Source organism: Mauremys mutica, chromosome 13 (genome assembly GCF_020497125.1).
Source record: "Mauremys mutica isolate MM-2020 ecotype Southern chromosome 13, ASM2049712v1, whole genome shotgun sequence".
Taxonomy (NCBI): Eukaryota; Metazoa; Chordata; order Testudines; family Geoemydidae; genus Mauremys; species Mauremys mutica.
In genome coordinates, this window is record NC_059084.1 from 54,509,869 (window position 1) to 54,532,873 (window position 23,005).

General features: G+C 55.3%; 1 protein-coding gene across 1 annotated transcript; it reads right to left on the bottom strand.

Moving 5' to 3' along the window:
* Nucleotides 1-35: 35 nt before the first annotated feature.
* On the bottom strand, nucleotides 36-23,005 carry LOC123347781 (lysophospholipid acyltransferase LPCAT4-like). The gene is made up of 17 exons (XM_044984975.1): nucleotides 22,944-23,005; nucleotides 22,264-22,629; nucleotides 21,053-21,358; nucleotides 14,272-14,552; nucleotides 8,304-8,446; nucleotides 7,894-8,114; nucleotides 5,104-5,216; nucleotides 4,946-5,006; nucleotides 3,867-3,925; nucleotides 3,750-3,784; nucleotides 3,457-3,511; nucleotides 3,263-3,345; nucleotides 2,434-2,559; nucleotides 2,105-2,228; nucleotides 1,528-1,626; nucleotides 962-1,118; nucleotides 36-429 (listed from the first exon to the last, which is right to left on the bottom strand). Exons 1-17 carry the CDS (start codon nucleotides 22,984-22,986, stop codon nucleotides 290-292), a joined length of 2,412 nt encoding a protein of 803 aa, XP_044840910.1. The 5' UTR covers nucleotides 22,987-23,005; the 3' UTR covers nucleotides 36-289.

The window sequence follows — 23,005 nt, forward strand, 5'->3', positions numbered from 1 at the left end:
AAGTTAGTGTGGAGATATATATATATATATATAATATTTTCATAGAGATATAGATATTTGATATATAAAATAGCATTTGTTTACATTTTACAAAACAGAAGAAACCCAGCCCACCCGCCTCACTCCAAAAAATAAAATAAATTCCAAAATAATTAAAATAAAATAAATCCCCCTCCTCTGAAATCGGCTGTTTCCTCCCCATTTCCTGTAGCCCTGAGTTGCTGGGTGTGTCCCGGGTAGCGAGTGTGCTGGGGAAGGGGTGTCACTGTATGGTGGGGAGGGGCATGGTTCAGTCTGCCTTGCTCTTGGTGTGGGGGAGGCCGTTGGCGTGGGGGGTGGGGGCCCGGTGGGCGGGCACTGGGAGGCACAGGTAGGTGCTGAAGAGTGGAGCATAGTCAGGGTGGCGCAGGGCAAAATCCTGGAACTGACCTGGCAGGGAGACAACGAAGGAGAGGGTGAAATAGTCGCTGGGCTGGCTCGGCCACCCCTTGGTCCGTCTGTCTGCCCCCTCCCTCGTCCGTCTGTCTGCCAATACGCCCTTCTGTCCGTCCGTCTGTCTGCCTTTTCTTCCATCCATCTGTCTGACTGTCCATCTGTCTGCCCTCTTGTCTGTCTGTCCATCTGTCTGCCCTATCCTCTTGTCTGTCTGTCTGTCTGCCTTGCATGTGTAGCCTCCCTCTCTTTCTCTCTCTTCTTCCCCACGTGTCAGTTTCTCTGTCTACCCATCTGTCTGTCTGTCTGCTGGGCCTCCCCCTGTCTGTCATTCTGTCTGCTGGGCCTTCCCCCATCCAAATGCATGTCTGTCTGTCTGTCTGTCTTCTGGCTACCCTCCCCACCACGTCTGTCTGCCAGAACTCCTCCTGTCTGTCTATCTGCTGGGTTCCCCCACCCCCCGCCCCGGTCTGTCTGTTGGGTCCCCCCGCCTGTCTGCCAGGCCCTCTGTCTGTCCGGGGGTGCTCACCGATGCTCAGACCGTGGTGGGGCTCAGCCCCGCCCAGCGCAGCGAAGAGCTCGGCTCCGTCGGCCCAGGGCGTTCCCAGCAGCAGGCGCAGGATGGCACAGAAACCCTCCCGGGGCAGGCATGGGGCCCCCTGCCTGGCCCCCACTTCGCAGAACAGCTGTGGGGAGGGGGAGAGACAGTGTGAGCATGAGAGAGACCCCTCACAATCCCCATGCCCCCAGTCCCCCATACACCCCCCACAGCTCTCATATCCCCCCGCCTGTGGCCCCCCGATATACCCCACCCAGAGCCCCTATATCCCCCCACAGCCCCATTATCCCCCAGATACCCTCACCCACAGCCCCCGTCTCTCCCTGCAGCCCCTAGATCCCCCCGACTCCCAGATACCCTCCATATCCCCCACATATACTCCCCCATTCCACATCCTCCAACCCAGCCTCCTCCCCCCACCCTCTATATCTCCACACATACCCTCCCAGACCCCTCCCCCCACATACTCCCAACCCAGCCCCCCATGTCCCCATCCCTGCCCCTCCCCCTGCACCTCACACTCCCTGCCCCCACACCTCGAAGGCCAGGCGTGTGAGCTCCTCAGGGCTGTGCCCCCCCTCCAGCGCCTGCAGGGCCAGCCGCACCGCCCGGGCGTCCATGGCGCCCCCCATGTCCTGGTGGACAGACACACGGATGGGGGTTACCTCTGGACACAGAGCCCCACACAACCCCCTCCCCTGCCCAGGGGTGCACTCCTATGCACCCCGGGGCAATCCCCCTCCCTTCCCACACTCCAGGGCAATTTCCCATCCCCTGAGGCAATTCCCCAACCCCTGGGGCAATTCTCCACCCCTGTGGCAATCCCCCTCCCCTCTCCCACCCTGGGGCAATTCTCCACCCCCTGGGGCAATCCCCCTCCCCTCTCCCACCCTGGGGCAATTTCCCACGCCCTGGGGCAATCCTCCTCTCCTCTACCACCCCTAGAGCAATTCCCCACCCCCAGGGGCAATTCCCCTCCCCTCTCCACCCAGGGGCAATTCCCCCCAGTCCCGATGCAATTCCTCCCCAGCCTCAGGGCAATCCCCTTCCACTCCCCGCTCCTGGGGCGCTCTCCTCCCCAGCCCTCTCCCACTCCCTTCCTGCCCCCGGTACCTGCTGGAAGTAGGCACAGAGCTCCTCCGGTGCCTCAGGGTGGGGCAGCCCCAGCCAGTGGGCGAGTTCCTGGCACCCCAGAGTCTCTGCTCCACCATCAGGCAGGGGTCCCCCCGCGACCCACCTGCAGGGGGATCCCCATGTGGGGGAGAGAGAGGTTAGAGACACGGGCAGTACAGCCCTGCCCCCAACACAGCACTGTCCCGTCTGTCCCTCCCCTACTGCCCATCCATCCTCCCCTGCCCCTATTGCCAACCTTCCTCTCCCCTCCCCCACCTCCCAAACTCCCCCCACTTCCTCCTCCCTCCCTCTGTCTCCCAGCCCCTCACCTGGCCCTCCGCAGTGCCCTTTCCAGCTCCCAGAGCCGGGGCTCCAGCGCCACCCGCAGGCGCCCGACCGCCCGCACCGGCAGGGTGCCCACCAACTCGCACTCGGTGGCTGGGACGCCCAGCGCCCTGCGGGGAGACAAGGGCAGGGAGTGGTCAGATTGAGGGGTCCCCCCGATGCCGAGCCCCCTATTGTGTCCCCCTGAGTGCCCCAGACCCCACTGTACCCGCTACAGTACCCCGACCCCCCGTATCCCCAACAACCCATGTACTTCCCTTCAACCCCCCATATGTACCCCGCCACATACCCCTCAGAGCACTGACCCCAAAAACTCTCCATGTGGCCATGCTGACCCCATAACCCCCCTGCCAACCCCTCCCAGGACCCCCGCACCACCTCCTCTGACTACCCCAACATGGTCCCAACCCCCATATCCCCAGCTTCAACCCCATCTGAGTACCCTGATAACCCACCATCCCTCACACTGTGGCCATGTCAATCCCCTGAGGCCCCAAATACCAACCCCCCCCCACATGCCCTCCCACGCCAGCCCCCTCTGTGCTCCCTTCACCTGCCTCCAGGGATCCTGTGACAACCGCTGCCCATGGCCCCCCCACACCAACTCCCTGGTACCATGTGCTCCTCCCATGTACCCCTCACTCCACGTGCCTCAGACACCCCAGGCCCACCCCCCGGTGCCTCACGCCAACCTCCCCCCCCACCACCTTACTTCAATATCCCTTGCCAAACCCCCATGGGTGCCCCCCATCCTACCCCCCTGCAGCGACCCCCAAGGGGAGCCCAGTCGGCCCCCTCACCAGGACCACTCACCGGGCCATGGCTCTCTGCACGTTGCTGGCGTAAAGAGTGGGGTTGACGCTCTCTTCGGCACTGGGCTGATAGACAGGGAGGAACTGTAAGAGATAAGGGGGTTAGGGGGCAGCAGGGAGTATGTGAGGAGCTCAGCCGGGGGGTGTTGGCCCTACTGCCCTGGCACGGCACTAGGGGGCGCTGTGCAATCTCACCTCCACTTCCACAGTGGTGCAGAGTTGTGATGCCGTCAACCAGATGACTTTGAGCCTGCGGGGGGCGAGAGAGACATGACACTCCAAGTTAGTCGTTCAAGAGTACAGCAGGGGGCGGCAGACAGACAGACAGACAGCAGGGCTCGTCCCCTCCAGCAGGGGGCGGCAGACAGACAGCAGTGCTCATCCTCTCCAGCAGAGGGCAGCAGACAGACAGATACACAGCAGGGCTCATCTCCTCCAGCAAGGGGCAGCAGACAGACAGACAGACCCCTCCCCCATGCATAACTCACACTCCGGGGCCTTGCCACGCCCAGGTTGTCGAGTCCTGCCAAGAGAAGAACAGAGGCGTTGGTTGTGCGGCCCGACCGCGCCATCCACCCGGCCCATTATCCCTGCCAGACACTCACCAGGCTGTTGGGGTACCGGACGAGGATGGGCTGGATAGGAACCCCGGCAATGAAGGCACCTGGCAGAGACAGACAACCCGTTTACACCAAGGCTTTCACTCTGGATTTACACGGGGGTGCAGAGAGGGGTGTAGGCTGTTACAGTGTCACCTGCATACACGCAAGGAGTTACGCCTGGCACACAGAGAGGTTAACAGCCTTTCCGCTGAGGATCACCCTGTGGGTTATTGTCGTTTGCTCTGGGTTTACACTTGGGTAACTCTAAGTTTACAGAGTGTTTACTCAGATGGTTACTCCAGAATTACACTGACTCTAGCTTTACAGTGGATTTTTGCAGCGTTTCCTTGGAGGGTTACTCTAGATTGACACTGAGGTTACTCTCTGCTTCTTCTAGGTTCACCCATTGGTTGGTTAGCCAGCGTTTACACTAAGGCTGCTCTACTTTTACATTGAGGTTCACATTTCAGTTTACATAGATTGGTTCTCTAGGATTGCCCTGAGACTGGCCACATTTACACTGATGATTGCTCTGGGTTTACTCTGTGCTTCAAACAGAGCAGCTACTCTCAGTCCACACAGCGAGTTATTCCAGGTTTACACTAGATTTATTCTGTGCTTCAAACAGAGCTGCTGCTCTTGATCCACACAACATGTTACTCAAAGTTGACTCCAGGTTTACTCTCTGCTTCAAACAGAGCAGATGCTCTCAATACACACAGTGTGTTACTCCAGGTTTACTCCAGGTTTACTCTGTGCTTCAAATTGTGTCACTACTCTCAATCCACGCTGCAGATTACTCCAGGTTTACCCTTATCATATACAGGGGATTACATCATGTTCCACAACAACGTTTCCTCCTGCTTCACACCCAGCGCGCCTGTGCTGCTCACACTGGAGTTTCCTGCAGCTCCGCCTGACGATCTCACCCCCCTAGTCCCAACCCTGCAGGGAGGAGTCTCTGGGCTCGAGAGTCATTACACCCAGGCCCTGCTTGACCAACGGGAAGGGGGTTCTAGGGTGGGGGTCGCCCTAGTCCCCCCACCCCTATGTGAGCCAGGCTGTGCTGCCGGGCCTCATACCTGGCTTAAACTTCAGTAAGGCTTTCTTGTTAGAGCAGGTCCCCTCGGGGAAGAAGAGCACCTGGGGGAGAGCAAAGGGGAGAGTGTCAGATACCTGGGGGGGGGGGGGGGATCAAGGGGAGGGGGTGGGAATTGGGGGAGGGGGGAACCAGTCTCACCTGTGGCCATTTTCCCTGGGATGTGGCCCGTCTCTTCACCTCCTCTACCACCTTCTTGCGGGAGGCTGGGTCGTGGCGGGACACCAAGATGGCTTGGTTGAACCGGAGCAAAGCTGAGGGGGGCAGAGAAATGGGTGAGGGGAGCAGGCCATGAGGCAGGGGACAGACCCACCACCACCTGCTGCCACTCAGCTCCAATGGAGCCAGCACAGGTCCTCACCATGGGGCCAGCTCCTCCACCTCCCCTCACTCCCCATCCCCTCTCCTCTGCCTCGCTGCTATCCACGAGCCCCTCTTTTCCCCACCCCCCATCTCCTCCTTTCACAGCCCCTCCTCCTCCTGCCCCAAACCCATGGTGCTTTCTCCATCAGGGGAGAGACCCACCAAAACGGGGAGGATGGGACATTGTCAGACCCGGCTCTATACCCCACTGTTACCTATCAGCTCTGTGTTCTCGGGGAACCAGGGCGAAGTACCCAGCCTATCTGACACAAACACCCCCAGCTTCTGCTTAAACCAAAACCGATCAGAAGAGAGACTTACAAAGAGCAATGAAAAGGCCGTGGGAGACATTCCTAAACCCCTGGCGTAAGGGTGACAGGATTAAGGAAACTCCCCTGGCCTCATCTGCATCAAAGATGGGACAGGGAGGCATCTCCATTAGCTACAGAATGGAGAACAGATTCCAAGGCAAGAACCGCACAGAACTCTGGGACCAGAAAATCAGGGAAGCAGTGCATCATGGGGGATCTCTGCTCCAGATGCCAATGAACCCACGCCTGCACACACCCAGCCCCGTAATTATCAGACCAATTCCAGTAATGAATCCTTGATTAGTGTCCAAAATGGTGAAGCTCCCTAGTTGCATTGTGAGCTCCCTCCAAGGAACACCGTCCATAGCCAGGGAATCAACAGCTCCCATTGTCTAGCCCAGGTGTAGGCAACCTATGGCACGCATGCCAAAGGCGGCACGTGAGCTGATTTTCAGTGGCACTCACACTGCCCAGGTCCTGGCCACCAGTCCGGTGGGCTCTGCATTTTAATTTAATTTAATTTTAAATGGAGCGTCTTAAACATTTTAAAAACCTTATTTACTTTACATACAACAATAGTTTAGTTATATAGTATAGACTTATAGAAAGAGACCTTCCAAAAACATTGAAATGTATCACTGGCACGCGAAACCTTAAATCAGAGTGAATAAATGAAGACTCGGCACAGCACTTCTGAAAGGTTGCCGACCCCTGGTCTAGCCTGAACAAAACAACTGTGGTATTCTCCCTTGAGCCATCAGTCTACACATAAACAAATCTAGTGTTCTCCCTTGAACCGTTGTTGTTTCCCTACAAAACCCCCTACCCATGCTCAAGTAAGTGCTCTCATGCCTGGATCCAAAATCTGCATCAGTTCCATTGGGACATCATCTTCTCCTGAGTGATCGTGCTGGGGGCTCTGCCTGTCTCCAGCCCTCCGGACCCTCAGCTACCACCACCACCTGGGACCCCTGATCGATTCAAGCTTCATGGAGTGGTGAGAACCCAGCTCGCTCTCTCTCTCTCTCGGTGTAGCCTTCTGACCCTGACCTGTGTGATCAGGTATTGTTTTCTAAACCTGACTTTTATAATCAAAATTAACTTAGATTTAATATTATCACTGTTTTGTTTGTTTGACTCCCCTATGGTTATTATCTGGCCATAAATAACTCTCATGGTTAAGCTGGTTGCTTCTCTCTCTCTCTCCCCCCGTCATGGGTGTTTTTTGGTTTCCTCATTTGCTCTGCAGCAACGCTCCTCGTACCTAAGCTAAAAGATCCCTGCAGTGCCCAAAAAGCCTGCGGGGTTTGCTCACCGAGTGGGTTACTGCCAGAACAATTGTAATGTGAAAGTGGGGATAGGGACATGCTGAACCTGGGACATATGACGGTGACAGATTGAAGATGCTACTCCACCCAGCCTGCTCAAGTATGCTCTGTTCTGGTGCGGTGCCTATGACATACGAGGGTGACAGCTTGGAGGTGCTGCTCGACCCAGCCTAATGAGTCCAGGGACATATAAGGGGTCAGCTTGGGAGTGCTGATTAACCCAGTACTCTCAGAAATGCTCTGTTAGTGTGTGTGTGTGTTCGTCTGATTCTGGGGCTGGAAGAACCCAGCCCTGGGGAACCGAGGTCCTGCAGGATAGCTCCATTGGGGGGGGGGGTGAATTTGCAGCAGGGAGAAGTAGAGCTCCACATGAGAACACAAGTGACACAAGCAGCACATTGACAGAAGTACAGACATCTCCCCATCCCCCCCGCAGAAGAGTAACCCTAATAAATGAGCGTACCCCAAAGTAACGGGCAAAGCTGGTAACATCCACTTCCTGCCCTATCCCCAGTAGCTGGAGCCCCATGGACCCTGCTCCCCATTCCCCCCCATGACTGGGATGCCCCTTCTGGAAGGGTCCCGGGGGGGAACCATCCAATGGGGAGACAATCCAATGGAAGGGCCCATATCCCCACCCCACTCTACCATGGGCCCTTCCAGCCAATGACCTCAAGGTCCCTCAATGGCATCATCCAACTGGCAGACCATGCAATGGAAGGACCCGCCTCCCTTCCATTCTCCATGGGGACCGTGCAATGGAAGGGCCCATCTCCCCTCTCCGCCCCACCCCAGGGGTCTCTTACATCCAATGACCCCAACAGGCATCATCCAATGGGCCCTTCCATCTGATGACCCTAACGTCCCCCACTGGCCTCATCCAATGGGCAGACCATGCAACAGAATGGCCCATCCTCCCAGCCCCTTGCCTCCAATGACAGGCACGTGGAGGTTCTCTGTGCGGGAGACCACCATGGGAAGGTCACACGGCAGCAAGATGATGGGGTCGAAGAAGGTGGAGTGGGGGGCGGCCACCAGGATCGGGGCCTCCAAGCGCGATGCCCGCTGCCCCCGCACCCGGATCCGCATGAAGCCGAGGAGGAAGAACATCAGGCGGCTCAGGAGGTAAACGGAGCTGTGGGAGAAGGAGCTGAAACGAGAGAGATGGAGACGGTGGATGTGGGGGGAGCACAGGGCTGGGACAGCAGGGGGCTGCGGGTCGGGACTGAGGGGCATTGGCAGAGCTGGGGAGTGGGAGCCCAGGGCTGGGCTAGCAGGGGACTGTGGGTCGGGACTGAGGGGCACCAGCAGAGCTGTAGGGGGTGGGGGGGTCTCTTACCTCCTCCAGTCCGTGAGCGGCTCTTTCAGCTCTTCCCCAGACCGGTGCAGCACCTGGAGCAGCGCGAAGGGCCACATGAGAAAGAGGACAACGAAGGCCAGGGCCACACGGAGTGGGGCCAGCACCGTCCCCAGTAGGTAGAACTGCGAAGCAACGGGAGAGACGTCAACACCCCAACGCTGACTGCCCGGGCCCCTCCGGGCAGCGTGGGTGACAGGATCCCCTCAGGTTAGCATTGTAGGGCTTATCTCCACCAGCAGGGTCCCGCACTCACACACACACACACAGAGTTCACCCAGCCTGGCAGGTTTTCCTGGGCCTGGCCTCACTGAAAGGACTGCAGGCCAAGGACTCCCCATAACACAACACACAGGGCATCATCTCCTTAGTGTGTATTGTCCTGGGGCTGACACCCACAGGGCAGAGAAGGGGAGCCCCAGGGAGGTGTTACAGGCCCAGGATGGCAGCCAAGGGCAGCTGTCAGCGGTGGCTTGGCCAGGGGTTGTGATCATGTAGCAGGGAGTTCCAAAGGCCTGCGTACGTGTAACACAGACACAGTGATTTTGAGCCATGCTATGTTAGCTTTGGCTACACATGCCTGTTGCTCTGTGTGCGCGCACGCGCACCGTCTAGGTCTTGTGTGTGTATTGCGTTATTTTCTGTTTGTGTGTGTAGGTATTTTGTGCACTGCAAATGTTTTGTGTGGGGATTGAGGATGTTTTGTGTTATTTTCTGTTTGTTTAGTTGTTGTGTGTGCACACTGTGTGTTTTGTGTATGTTCTGTGTGTCATGTTATTTTCTAGTATCAGAGGGGTAGCCGTGTTAGTCTGGATCTGTAAAAGCAGCAAAGAGTCTATAAGGTGCCACAGGACTCTTTGCTGATGTTATTTTCTGTTTGTTTCATTTTTTACATACAGTGAATGTTTTTGATTTATTGGGTTATTTTCGGTTTCTGTGTTTAGTTGTTTTGTGTACTGTGGATGTTTGTGTGTACTATGTTATTTTCTGTTTGCATTTTTAGTTGGGTTTTTTTTGGTGTACTATGGATGTTGTGGGTACACTGTGGATGTTTTGTGTTATTTTCTGTTTTCTTGTTTAGTTGTTATTCTCGTGTGTTTATTGTTTATGTTTTGTGTGTACTGTGCTATTTCCTGTTTATGTGTTTAGCTGTTTTGTGTACTGTGGATGTTTGTGTGTTTGAATATTTTGTGTCATTTTCTGTTTGTTAATACACAAACAGCTTAGGTGTCTGTTGTGTATTGCGTGATTTACTATTTGTGTGTTTGTTTATTTTCTGTACTTGTTTGCATGTGTATTGTCCTCCACTGGGTGCGTAGGGACACTGTTGATTCCGTTTGATCTGTGGCTATTTTGCATTTCTTGTGGCTTTTTTGTGCGGTTTGTGTTTTGTGGTCCGTTTTCTGAAAACGATTGGACATCCGGGGCCAGATTCACCAATCTCCTTCTGTCCATTCACTTCATTATTAATACATATGCTAATTATACCAATCACAGCTCCACACAGTCCCCTGCTCAGCCAGACGCAACCCCAGTTAACAATTAATAAATAATAATACAAGAAGCTTACATCAGTACTTTGCTAATTCAGGGCCTGTACTAATCATCATAATAAATATTATAAATGTAGAAATTCTTGGCTATCACTGGATCAACCTCCAATTCACACAAAACTTTATGAGCATTAATAATAAAACAATAGATGTTGTCAATACAACCTACTCTGGGGTACTTGCTGTGTATTTTATGTTGCTACAACTTTTCATTTTTTTATAGTCAGAACTGCCTTAAACTACCGTAAATGATGGCACAGAGGGAAACTGAGGCACCAAAGGATACATTTTTAAGGGCTCTGAAATCTCATCCTTGTTCTTAACCTTATATACTTTGACTACATCTTTGCAGCACTGAGATTTCATAATTAATAATAGTCCATTTTTATAGAGAAACTTCATGATTTGATCTAGACAACCCTAGCGGCTGCTGAATTAAATGATTAATAATAATAATTACAACTGGAAGAATTAGGGATTTGGTCATCTCTTTGGAAAAAGTAATGTTTCGGTTGGATCGAAAATGACCATTTTTTTTGTTGAGGGTTGAACAACCCATTTTGTTTATATTTTGACCATGGTTAAACACTTTTGGCTCTTTTCTAAAATAAAAATAAAATAAAAACAAGAAACTAAAATGAAAGGACATTTTGAAGCGAGACCCAGAAAATCAAAACATTGTGTTTCAAAAACGTCAGCATGAACCAACTTGATTTTTATTTGTTTGGTTTGTTTGTTGCTGTAATAAACAATTCGGTCAAATTGACATGAATCCACTAAATATTCCAGTGTTATTTTTCACTGGAAAAAAGAGTCAGCTGAAAACCCAACTCTAATAACAATTAATAAACTCAGCATCATTGTGGCCAGTCCTATCTGACACAACATGAAGTAATAATGTTAGTAATAAAGATAAATACTATGAGTTCAATTTCATCTGAACAGGAAATAGTTAATGTACTTTGACTCCAGAAGGAAATATTTTTTTAAAGGATAATTGTCCTTAATACACAAACTCCAGGATGTGACCCATTTGATCCCTGAAGATGCATAACTAATTAGCACTGAGAATAATTAGTAGGATTAACTTTAAGGTTGAGTCTCTGCCCTTGATCTAAGCCAATACAAAATGAAATAAGATTCATAATCAGGATATTGATTAGTAACACTCCAAGGTGTGGGCTATTCAGTTTGTCTACAAAACTAACAAATTAATATGCTAATACCTAAACATATATGGAGATATGCTGATCTTATAGAACTGGAAGGGACTCTGAAAGGTCATTGAGTCCAGTCCCCTGCCTTCACTAGTAGGACCAAGTACTGATTTTACCCAAGTTCCCCCCTTAAGGATTGAACTCACAACCCTGGATTTAGCAGACTAATGCTCAAACCACTGAGCTATCCCTTGCCCCTAATAATAATAATAATAATAATAATATTCAAAGTTAAACAGTTATTAATACTAGCGGCGTCTCAGAATAGGAGACAGTCTATGCCAGTTAATGGCAAATGGAAATTATATTAATATTAAGGCCAATAATTATGACTAGAGACACTCCAGGATTTGCCGTATTCAAACTCAGCGGATGCGAAAGTAAATGCTTAATTCTGCCCACACCTACGCACGAGCTGAACGTTACTAGCAGCCCTAAAGGTGAGCCCGTGGCCAAGTGTTTGCAGCCTGGAAGTGGAACTGAACACTGGTAATAGTAACGATAAATCATTGTATTCCAGAAAGTGGGTGGCCCACGCCCGTCAACAGGACGAGGCATCCTAGCACGCAGCTGGGAGATGGGTTAGGGAGAGGTTAATAACTCTGGGGCGATTTCACCCAGTCAACTCCCGCAGATGCTACACAAATGAATAATACTCAGTAACGCCCCAACCCTCCCTCTCTGTCATTAATAGCAGCCCGGTGAGACATGCCAGGCCAGCTGAAGCCCAATGGTAATAATTAGAATATTAAGGTTAATAATGACTAATGCAGAGACCTGAGTCATTGGATAAGAACCATTGACTCTGAGCTCACTGGAGCAGAGATTGTCCAGGACCAGGGCTATTAGGTGCTACCGTAATGCACCTAATAAATAACGTACCGTGCCTGGCGTCCTGGGCCACAACTGGGGTTCCTAGATGCTACCGTGATACACCTAATAAATAATGTACAGCGCCTGGTCTCCTGGGCCGCGACTTGGGTTTCTAGGTGCTACCGTAATGCACCTAATAAATAACATACGGTGCCAGGCATCCTGGGCCAGGACTAGGATGTCTAGCTACTACCGTAAAACACCTAATAAATAACATACAAAGTCTAATACAATGACGTACTGGGCCATGAATGGGGTGCCTAGTCGCTACCATAATACACCTAATAAAAAATGTACAGCACCTAGTGTAATGAGGTCTTGATCCATGACTGGGGTTTCTAGGCGCTACCGTAATGAACCTAATAAACAATGTACAGAGTCTGACACAATAGAGTCCTGGGCCATGACTGGGTCTGATAGTGCGACCGTAACACACCTAATAAATAATAATTGATGTCACCCCAAGAGATGCAAACCAAATGAATAATTATCAATATTACCAGGGCAGAATCTTTAGCATCAATGTCAGATGATGTCAAATGAAACAGCAATATGTATAAGAGAAATAATGACTATTAATAGGGATTTTACAGTGGGATCCTAGATGACCCCAAATGGAAATAATTGGCATATGAAGGCTAATTCATCATTAAAAGGGGATCTCTAGGATTTGACTTAGCCCCTGTGAGTACTAAATCAAGGATTGGCCCTCAGTATTATCTGAGCAGAGTTTTGCTACCCATATCTTCAAAAAATGAACTAATAGTATGAATATTAACCCTATTTATTAATAATAGGAATTTCCCAGCTAATGGCAAATGGAAACAATCTGTTTATTAGGGCTAGGAATAGGGAAACACTATAATTTCTTAATATGGAAACTCTAGGATTGACTTGCTCCCAATGGCTACAAATTAAAAGAGTGATACAATTAATGACTGTATTAATCTCTACAATTAATAGAGATTTTTGGCTGTCAGTCGCAGCTAGTACCCTGGGAATCCTGGAAAGATTGAAACCGTTTGCTTCAAAGCTGTCAAAATGAATAAATTTGATTTTTAAATTTATTTCTGAAATACTTTTTTCTGGAATAATATTAATATGTTGCTCATAATAATCTATGGTTATTGCTAATAGGGATTCTCTGGAATGGGAACTGGCTACTCCCAGCAGATATAATCCAGGCTCCCATAGCACCTAAACCCCATAAACCCCATAATAACACTCCCAGACCTGTATATTAAGGCTACTAATTAGGAATGCAGCATCCCTGGTATGTGCTCCTCCACATCCCCCCTGAAGGACCCGCCCTCAAGTTCTGACCTATAGTAACCCTGGAGCAGAGGACCTGTTAGGGCAGAGCAAGCCCTCTCCAGCAGGGGAAGTCAGGGGGTACTACAAGGGGGGCTGTGAGGGGGGACAGAGGGAGGATATGGGGAGTTGGAAGGCGGAAATGGAGAGTCTGAGCATGGAGCTAGATTGATAAATACAGGGGGTGTATGGAGATAGATAGATAGATAGATAGATAGATAGATAGATAGATAGATAGATGGGAGCAGACAGAGGGGGATGGCTGGATTAATATGAAATACAATAATAGTGACAGAAAAATAATCAAGTAAACCAGACAGCTGCTCAGCTGGTCCAGACCAGTCCCTGGACCCCCGTGTATGGGAACCTGCTCCCAGCGCTGGGACCCAGGGGGCTGTGGGTCAGGAGTGAGGGGCACGGGCAGGGCTGGGGGGCGGCTGCCCTGGGTAGAGTCTCTAGAGAAACAGGATGTCAGTAAACGAGGGGAAAACGAAAGAGAAAGGGAAATGGAAGCCGATGCCCGGCTCCTCCCGCCCTGCGCTGGGCCCGGCTCCCCCCAGCGCAGCCTGGGCTACAAACCAGCCGCATCCGCACCCCCGAGCCGCAGTGGGGTGGGGAGACCCCAGCGCATTGCAGGGGAGGGGGCTCCCAGCACCCGGTGCCCGCCAGACACCGCAACCCCCCGCCCCGACACTGCGCTGCCCCCAACACCCCCCCACACCCCCCCAGACACTGGGATTCCCCCAATACACCCCCATCCCCCCACAGATAGTGGGATCCTCCAATACACCCCCATCCCCTCCCATCCCCCCACAGATACTGGGATCCCCCCAATACACCCCCATCCCCTCCCATCCCCCCACGGAGACTGGGAGTCCCCCAATACACCCCCATCCCCTCCCATCCCCCCACGGAGACTGGGAGTCCCCCAATACACCCCCATCCCCAAACCCCGCCCCCAAAACAACCCCCCCAGCCCCACCCCCTGCCCCTCACCTTGGCTCTCTGCGCCCCCGTCAGCCGCAGCTCGTGGACGAAGGGGCTGGGGGCGCCCCCCTCGTCCCGGCCCCGGCTGCCCCCCTCCATCGCCGCCCCCCCGCGCCCCCTCCGGGCTGGGAGCTGTGGCTGCCGCCGGAGCCAGGGCCTAAGTGATGGGCGGGGGGGGGACCAGACGGACATGGGGAGGCGGGACCAGGGCGCGGTGTCCCCGGCACAAGGGGTTGGGCTACGGGCTGGGTTGGGCAGCGTCTCACTCCTGCACCGCTCCGTCCAGCCCCCTGTGTGTGTCCCCGTGTCTGTCCTCCAGCCCCCTGTGTGTGTCCCTGTGTCTGTCCGTCCAGCCCCCTGTGTGTGTCCCCCCGTCTGTCCGTCCAGCCCCCTGTGTGTGTCCCCGTGTCTGTCCGTCCAGCCCCTTGTCTGTCCATCCCTCCCTCCCTCTGCCCTCCAGCCCCCTGTCTGTCCGTCCAGCCCCCTGTGTTTGTCCCCGTGTCTGTCCTCCAGCCCCCTGTGTGTGTCCCTGTGTCTGTACGTCCAGCCCCCTGTGTGTGTCCCCCCGTCTGTCCGTCCAGCCCCCTGTGTGTGTCCCCCCGTCTGTCCGTCCAGCCCCCTGTGTGTGTCCCCGTGTCTGTCCGTCCAGCCCCTTGTCTGTCCATCCCTCCCTCCCTCTGCCCTCCAGCCCCCTGTCTGTCCGTCCAGCCCCCTGTGTGTGTCCCTGTGTCTGTCCGTCCAGCCCCCGTCTGTCCATCCATCCCTCCCTCCCTCCCTCTGCCCTGCAGCCCCCTGTCTGTCCATCCAGCCCCCTGTGTGTGTCCCTGTGTCTGTCCATCCAGCCCCCGTCTGTCCATCCCTCCCTCCCTCCCTCCCTCTGCCCTCCAGCCCCCTGTCTGGGCTCCAGCCCCGCGGTCTGTCCATCCATCCCCCTGTGTGTGTCCCTGTGGCTGTCCGTCCAGCCCCCCCTCTGTCCATCCATCCCTCCCTCCCTCCCTCTGCCCTCCAGCCCCCCTGTCTGTCCATCCAGCCCCCTGTGTGTGTCCCTGTGTCTGTCCGTCCAGCCCCCCATCTGTCCATCCATCCCTCCCTCCCTCCCTCTGCCCTCCAGCTCCCTGTCTGTCCGTCCAGCCCCCTGTGTGTGTCCCCGTGTCTGTCCGTCCAGCCCCCTGTGTGTGTCCCCGTGTCTGTCCGTCCAGCCCCCCCTCTGTCCATCCATCCCTCCCCCCCCCCCACTGCCCTCCCGCCCCCTGTCTGTCCGTCCAGCCCCCTCTCTGCCCTCCTGCCCCCCGTCTGTCCTTCCAGCCCCCTGTGTGTGTCCCCGTGTCTGTCCGTCCAGCCCCCCATCTGTCCATCCCTCCCTCCCTCTGCCCTCCAGCCCCCCTGTCTGTCCATCCAGCCCCCTGTGTGTGTCCCTGTGTCTGTCCGTCCAGCCCCCCGTCTGTCCATCCATCCCTCCTTCTGCCCTCCAGCCCCCCCGTCTGTCCATCCAGCACCCCCGTCCGTCCATCCCTCCCTCCCTCTGCTCTCCCATCTGTCCATCCAGCCCCCCTGTCCGTCCATCCGTCCCTCTGCCCTCCAGCCCCCTGTCTGTCCGTCCAGCCCCCCTGTCAGCCTGTCCGTCCCTGTGTGTGTCCCTGTGTCTGTCCATCCAGCCCCCTGTCTGTCCATCCATCCCTCCTTCCACCCTCCAGCTCCCCGGTCTGTCCATCCAGCCTCCAGTGTGTGTCCCTGTGTCTGTCCATCCAGCCCTCTGTCTGTCCATCCAGCCCCCCCATCTGTCCATCCAGCCCGCTGTGTGTGTCCCTGTGTCTGTCCATCCAGCCCTCTGTCTGTCCATCCAGCCCTCCCTCTGCCTTCCAGCCCCCCCCCGTCTGTCCGTTCAGCTCCCTGTCTGTCCGTCCATCTGTCCCTGTGTGTGTCCCTGTGTCTGTCCATCCATCCCTCCCTCTGCCCTCCAGCCCCCACATCTGTCCATCCAGCCCCCTGTGTGTGTCCCTGTCTCTGTCCATCCAGCACCCTGTCCGTCCATCCAGCCCCCCGGTCTGTCCATCCAGCCCCCTGTGTGTGTCCCTGTGTCTGTCCATCGATATCTCCCTCTGCCCTCCAGCCTCCCCGTCCGTCCATCCAGCCCCCCCATCTGTCCATCCAGCCCCCTGTGTGTGTCCCTGTCTCTGTCCATCCAGCCCCCTGTCTGCCCTCCAGCCCCCCCCATCTGTCCATCCAGCACCCTGTCCGTCCATCCAGCCCCCCGGTCTGTCCATCCAGCCCCCTGTGTGTGTTCCTGTGTCTGTCCATCCAGCCCTCTGTCTGTCCATCCATCCCTCCCTCTTCCCTCCAGCCCCCCCATCTGTCCATCCCGCCCCCCCCGTCTGTCCATCCAGCCCCCCGTCTGTCCATTCATCCCTGTGTGTGTCCCCGTGTCTGCCCATCCATCTGTGTGTCTGTCCATCCATCCCTGCCTCTAACCCTCCAGCCCCGCCCCGTCTGCCTGTCTGTCTGTCCATCCATCCCTGTGTGTGTGCCCAGGGGCGGCTCCAGGCCCCAGCATGCCAAGCACATGCTTGGGGCGGCATGCCGTGGGGGGCACTCTGCCGGTCGCCGGGAGGGCGGCAGGCGGCTCCGGTGGCCCTCCCGCAGGCTGCAGACCAAAACTGCGGGACCAGCGGACCGTGGGACCAGCAGACCCTCCGCTGGTCCCGCAGCTTTGGTCTGCAGCCTGCGGGAGGGCCACCGGAGCCGCCTGCCGCCCTCCCGGTGACCAGCAGAGCGCCCCTCGTGGCATGCAGGGCCGGCTCCAGACCCAAGCACGCTTGGGGCGGCATTTTGCTGGGAGGGCAGCAGGCGGCTCTGGTGGACCTCCCGCAGGCATGACTGCGGAGGGTCCACTGGTCCCGCGGCTCCAGTGGACGTCCTGCAGGCATGCCTGCGGATGCTCCACCGGAGCTGCGGGACCAGCGGACCCTCCGCAGGCACGTCTGCAAGAGGTCCCCCGGAGCCGCGGGACCGGCGACCGGCAGAGTGCCCCCCGCGGCGTGCGGCCGTGCTTGGGGTGGCGGAATGTCTAGAGCCGCCCCTGTGTGTACCTGTGTCTGTCTGCCTGTCTGTCCGTCCATCAGTCCTTGTGTGTGTCCCTGTGTCCTTCCATCCAGCCCTGCCTCTGTCCCTCCAGCCCCCGCGTCCATCCATCCCCCTCCCCCTTTCTGTCTGTCCATCCATCCCCATTTGTCTGTCCATCCATCCCTGTGTGTGTCCCTGTGTCTGTCCATCCAGCCCTGCCTCTGCCCCTCCAGTCCCCCCCACGCCAGCCCTGCAGGTGCCCCTTATTCCTCAACCGCAGCCCCCTGCTAGCCCAGCCCTGCGACTGCTCCCAAAAGTTCTGCCTGTGCCCCTCAATCCCGACCAATAGCCCCCTGCTATCCCAGCCCTGCCCCCATCTTCCGCAGCTCTGTGGATGCCCTTCCCAGAGCTGGGGATAGAACCCAGGAGACCCTGCCCCCCTCGCCCCTGCTCTAATCACTAGCCCCCCACTTTCCTTCCAGAGCCAGGGATGGGACCCAGGAGTCCCGAGTGGGATTTAGTGAAGGGGGCTGAGGGTCAGGACTCCGGGGTTCTCCCTTGGGCCCTGGGAGTGGAGTGTGGTCTAGTGGTCAGATCACAGTGCCTCCCCCCGTCCCCAGGGGCAGCCAGTGCTGCTTGGAGAGCATCTGTTGCCCCAGGGGCCTTTGCTGTCACAAACTCTGTCTTGATCCCAAACTGGCTTATCCAGTTGATCTGGTCTGCCCAGAATAAACACCCATCCCACCCCCCCACGGGTCTCTCCATGCAGCCCCAACCTTCCAGCCAGCCCTAAAGAGAGAGAGCCCCTCTGTGAGTGGGTAGATTTTCGCCTCTATAGCATGTGGGGAAACTGGGTCACAGAGTGGGCTGGACCAGGGTCATCCAGTGAGTCAGGGTCAGAGTAGAACCCAGGAGTCCTGGCTCCCAGCCCACCCTGCACTAACCACTAGACCCCACCCCCTCCAGGAAGCAGGTTTGGGTGGTTATAATTCCAACAGGCACCCACCAGCTGATTGACCCCAGCTGGGTATCTGCTGGTGTCCCTGGCTGTGCTCTTCACACCCCCAGGTGCCCCCCCCCCACATGTGCCTGGGCGAGAGGCGGGTGGTATCTGAGCAGAGGCCGCATGCTGGGACGTCCTTGGTTCCTGGCTGGGCGGGATTCTGGGGCCAGGCACACTCTGCTCTGTCTTTATCTTGATCTGATTATATTTAGCTGTGCTGGGAACAGGTGCATGGCACTGAGGCTAGGGGAGGTTTACACAGCGGGCAGGGAGGGGGAATTATTACACAGCCGTCGCCAGGCTGGGGTGAAAACCAGATCTTGGAAAGTCCTGGGAATGTGCACCCTGCACAGGGCCCAGGCTGGAGTCATTCAGTATCCTCTGTAGGTCCCGGGACCTGGCTCCCCAGCCCCACCTGCTCTAACCCTCCAGGCCCCATTGCCCTCCCAGAGCTGGGAACAGAACCCAGGAGTCCTGGCTCGGCTCCCAGCCCCCTCTAATCACTAGACTCCCCTCCCCTCCCAGAGCTGGGATAGAACCCAGGAGTCCTGGCTCCCAGTCCCCTCTAACCACTAGACTCCCCTCCCCTCCCAGAGCTGGGAACAGAACCCAGGAGTCCTGATTATAATAATAAATGGAGATATACCTACCTCCTCCAACTGGAAAGGACCCTGAAAGGTCATCGAGGCCAGCTGTCTCCCTTCACTAGCAGGAGCAAGTACTGATTTTGCTCCAGATCTCTATGTGTCCCCCTCAGGGATTGAACTCACAGCCCTGGGTTTAGCAGGTGAATTCCCTGGCTAGGGGGACCAGCTGGCTCCAGGGAATCCAATCCATCCCCAGGCTGGGCTGGAGAATGGGATATGGGGTAGGATGGCTGGACGGGTGGCATGGAGCCAGGCACAGCTTGGATGGACAGATGGACGGAGCTCAGCCAGATGGACACGCAGTGTCTAGACAGGCAGAGCTGGGAGATATGGTGCTGGAATGAGGGACAGATCGATAGATAGAGGTTGGATGCAGCGGTTAGCCGGACAGCCGGACGCTGTATGGACCAAGGGATCAGGCAGGCCCAGCCAGGAGAATGAAGGGCAGTTGCATTAGTGGCAGCTGTTGTGCTGTGCAGAGGCACCTGGCCCGACCTGTTCCCAGGGAGCTGGGCAAACCCTCCCTGCTATGTTGTCAGACCGGCCTCTCGCCGGTACCAGCACCCAGCCTGGGAGGCGCCAGCCAGGGCCCCCAACCAGTACCACACCCTGGTGGGGCCCAAGCCAGGGAGCTAATTGTGGTGGGTCATTAACAGCCAGGGTGGCAAAGTGATTGGCAGGGGGAGGGCAGCGTGGGAGTCTGAGGGGTGGGACCTCCCGTGGGGAGATTGTGGTGGGACGGGAATGAGGTTGGGGCTGGCAGAAGGGGAACAGGGACTGGTCCCAACAGGGGCAAGGGGTCTGAGGGCATCTCCCTAGGGAAGGATGGACTTGCCCTGGGGGATGGGGCTACACAGCGCAGGGGTGTGTGGGTGTCTCATGGCACTGCCTGGGGGAAGGGCCCACCCTGACCTAGGCAAGGGAGGTTTGAGGGTGGATGGGAGGATACAGGGTTATTTTAAAGCAGAGGTTCTCAAACTGGGGGTCGGGACCCCTCAGGGGGTCGTGAGGTTATTACATGGGGGTCGCGAGCTGTCAGCCTCCATCCCGAACCCCGCTTTGCCTCTAGCATTTATAATGGTGTTAAATATATAAAAAGGTGTTTTTAATTTATAAGGGGGGCTCGCACTGAGGGGCTTGCTGTGTGAAAGGGGTCACCAGGACAAAAGTTTGAGAACCCTGTTTTAAAGGGTCTGAACAATGGGTGGCAGCTAGTTAGTCGAATATTGTCCTGTTCACTGCTGCCCCCTAGTGCCCATTACACAGTACAGCCTCCCCTTCCCCACCCTCACCCTCTGCTGCCCCTAGTGGCCAACCCACAGATATGCTTTAAATTAATATTTTATTATAATCCATTTGGAGAGATGTTTGTCTCGCATTAAAAAAAGTACAAAGCAATGCATTTGGTATCAAGTTTTCTTTTATTGTCTTTGCTTTTTCTACCACTTTATAAATGCTGGATGACTAAACTGCTGCTGAGAAGGGAGCATGCGTGGAGATTAGATGGATGGACGGATTGGTACATTGGGTCGATAGTGGGGCGAGATGAATAGGTGGAGAGGAAACAAGCAGCATTGATATGTAGATCCGTAAAGCCCTGGGGAGAGGGGTGTACGTGGATGGATGGAGCGAGAGGGGGGCTGTGTATGGAGGGATGAGTACATGTGAGAAGAAACAGAGGGGCCAGACGGACAGACGGCAGAGTAGGAGAAGGGACAGTAGGATAGACAGAGTTGCAGAAGGAACCAGGTATGGTCCGGAGAACCAGGACTGAAGCTTTGCATCTTGGGTTCAGCTCTGCCCCCAGCCCAGGCCAGATACTTGCCCCCCCCCCCCCGCCTCCAAAAAAAGCAAGACAGAAGTGGAGCTACTGCAGAAGGGGGGTGCTGCTGGGTGGGATCTCAGGGAGTGTCAGGTTGCGGGGGGAGGTTGCTCCAGACAAGGGACCATATTCCTCCAAGGCAATGGGGGGTTTCCCAGCCTGGCAGATGGGCATGGGGGAGGTTGAACCTGGCAGGGCCCCTGGGATCTGTGAGCAGAGGCTCCCCGCTAGGTTATTGTCTTTTGCAGTCCTTGGCACTGATGCTCTTCTCCAGCGCAGACGCCAGCGATTCGTGCTTGACCACACAGCTGTAGCTGGCACCCGAGCCCCACTCGCTGGCCGGCACCGTCAGGTAGCTGCTCACCGAGTAGGTCTTGTCCTCTCCCAGTGCCACGAGCCCCGTTCTCACACCCTGGGCCTGGGCCTGGGAGTCTCGCCTCCACAGCACATCGATATAGCCAGGGAAGAAGCCACTCACCAGGCAGGTCAGAGTGGCAAAGCCGGTGGCAAGTTCCTCCTGGGCTGGAGGGAACAGCTGGATTCGGGGCTGGGGCAGATTGCTCCCTGCAGATACATGGAGAGGACATTGGAGATGGTGGTTAGCATCCCTGGCTCACACTTCTCAACCTCCCTGCCTCCCAGAGCCAGGATAGAGTCCTGGCTCCCAGCCTCCCTGATCTAACCACTAGACCCCACTCTCCTCCCAGACACGGGGAGTCCTGGCTTCCCGTCCTTTTCTGTTCTAACGCACTAGTCTCCTCCTTCCTCCCAGACTCAAATGTCTTGCTTCTCTCTGCTTTGTCTTCATGACAAGAACAATATCTCCTCCCTTAGTTACGGATTCATTATCGTTGCTCCGATTAATTAACTTGTGTTGTTTATTTAGATTTGGCTACATTACAGTAGATGAGACCCCCGCAGCCAGCCCCACTGGCATCTTTTGAAAATATCTTTATGGAATAAACAAACCCAGCAGTTCCCTGAAAAGCATGTGACATAAAATACACGTAGGAAGAACCAATGGTGCGCCACACACCACCCTCTCCCACTGCAACCCAGTCTGGCCCCCTCGTTCATCTCGGGGCGGGGGAGGCGAGGGAGAAAGAGAAACACCGTCCATTACAGAAACTCCTGGTCTGGTTTCTTGGGCACTATGGAGAATGTCTCTGTTACCGCCCTGGGACTCCTCCACCAACCTCAGTGTGCTCATCTAAGGGACAGGTCGCTGTCTGGACACCATCACCCTAATATCAGAGCTTCTCCAATTCACTGAGCCACGCGACCTCTGGGAGGTAGGGAAGGGCTGGTTCCCTATTGCTGAGAGGGAAAACTGAGGTGCAGAGATGCTGGCCCAAGGTTAAACATGGAGGCCATGGAAGAAGCAGCATCAAATTCAGATCTCCCAAAGCCAGATCCTCACCCCTGGATCATCCTTGTATTCTAACGACAGCAACCAGCTCCATACTCACTCAGCACACGCACACGGGTCCCCTCTCCCCATGTCTGGACTCCATCTGAACCATAATAGGCAAAGCAGAAATAGATGGAGTCGTCTCCTTCCTGGACGTCGCGGATGGTGAGCAGGAACTTCTTGTTGGAGGCGTCTCTGGAGGGGACGTATCGCTCCGGGATCCCTGGAGCTCGGTAAATGGACAGATCCGTTCTGAAGACCAGCACCCCTTCAGGTTTCTGTCCAGGGCTCTGCCGGATCCAGCTCATATGGACCTCGTCCGCTGCGACGTTTGCCACAGCACATTCCAGAGTCACCGCATGTCCAGGAGACACTGAGATCTCAGAGGGGCTTTGGCTGAAGGAGGCATATTGGCACCATCCACCTGCATGAGAGAAACCAGAATGTCATCTCGATTCCTTTTTGCTCATGCACAGAGCAGTAGGTTGGTAGACTGACAGAGTGACCGCAGGTGGGTGGAAGAATAGATGGAAATGGAGAGATATCACCAATGAGAGGTGGAACGGATAGCTAGAGATTCTGGAGATGGAGAGATGGAAAATAAATCCTGCAAATCGATCAATAGATAGATAGATAGATTAGGTTGTTATATAGATTTCCTTGGGTGCTCTGGACCATATGATCCAGAGTCTCCTCGAGGCAGGGGAAGGATCAGGAGCATCCATGGGGGTTACTCACAGGCCAGTGAGAGCAGCAGGATGAGTCCCTGGAGTGGATCCATGGCTGACCTTCACGCTGTC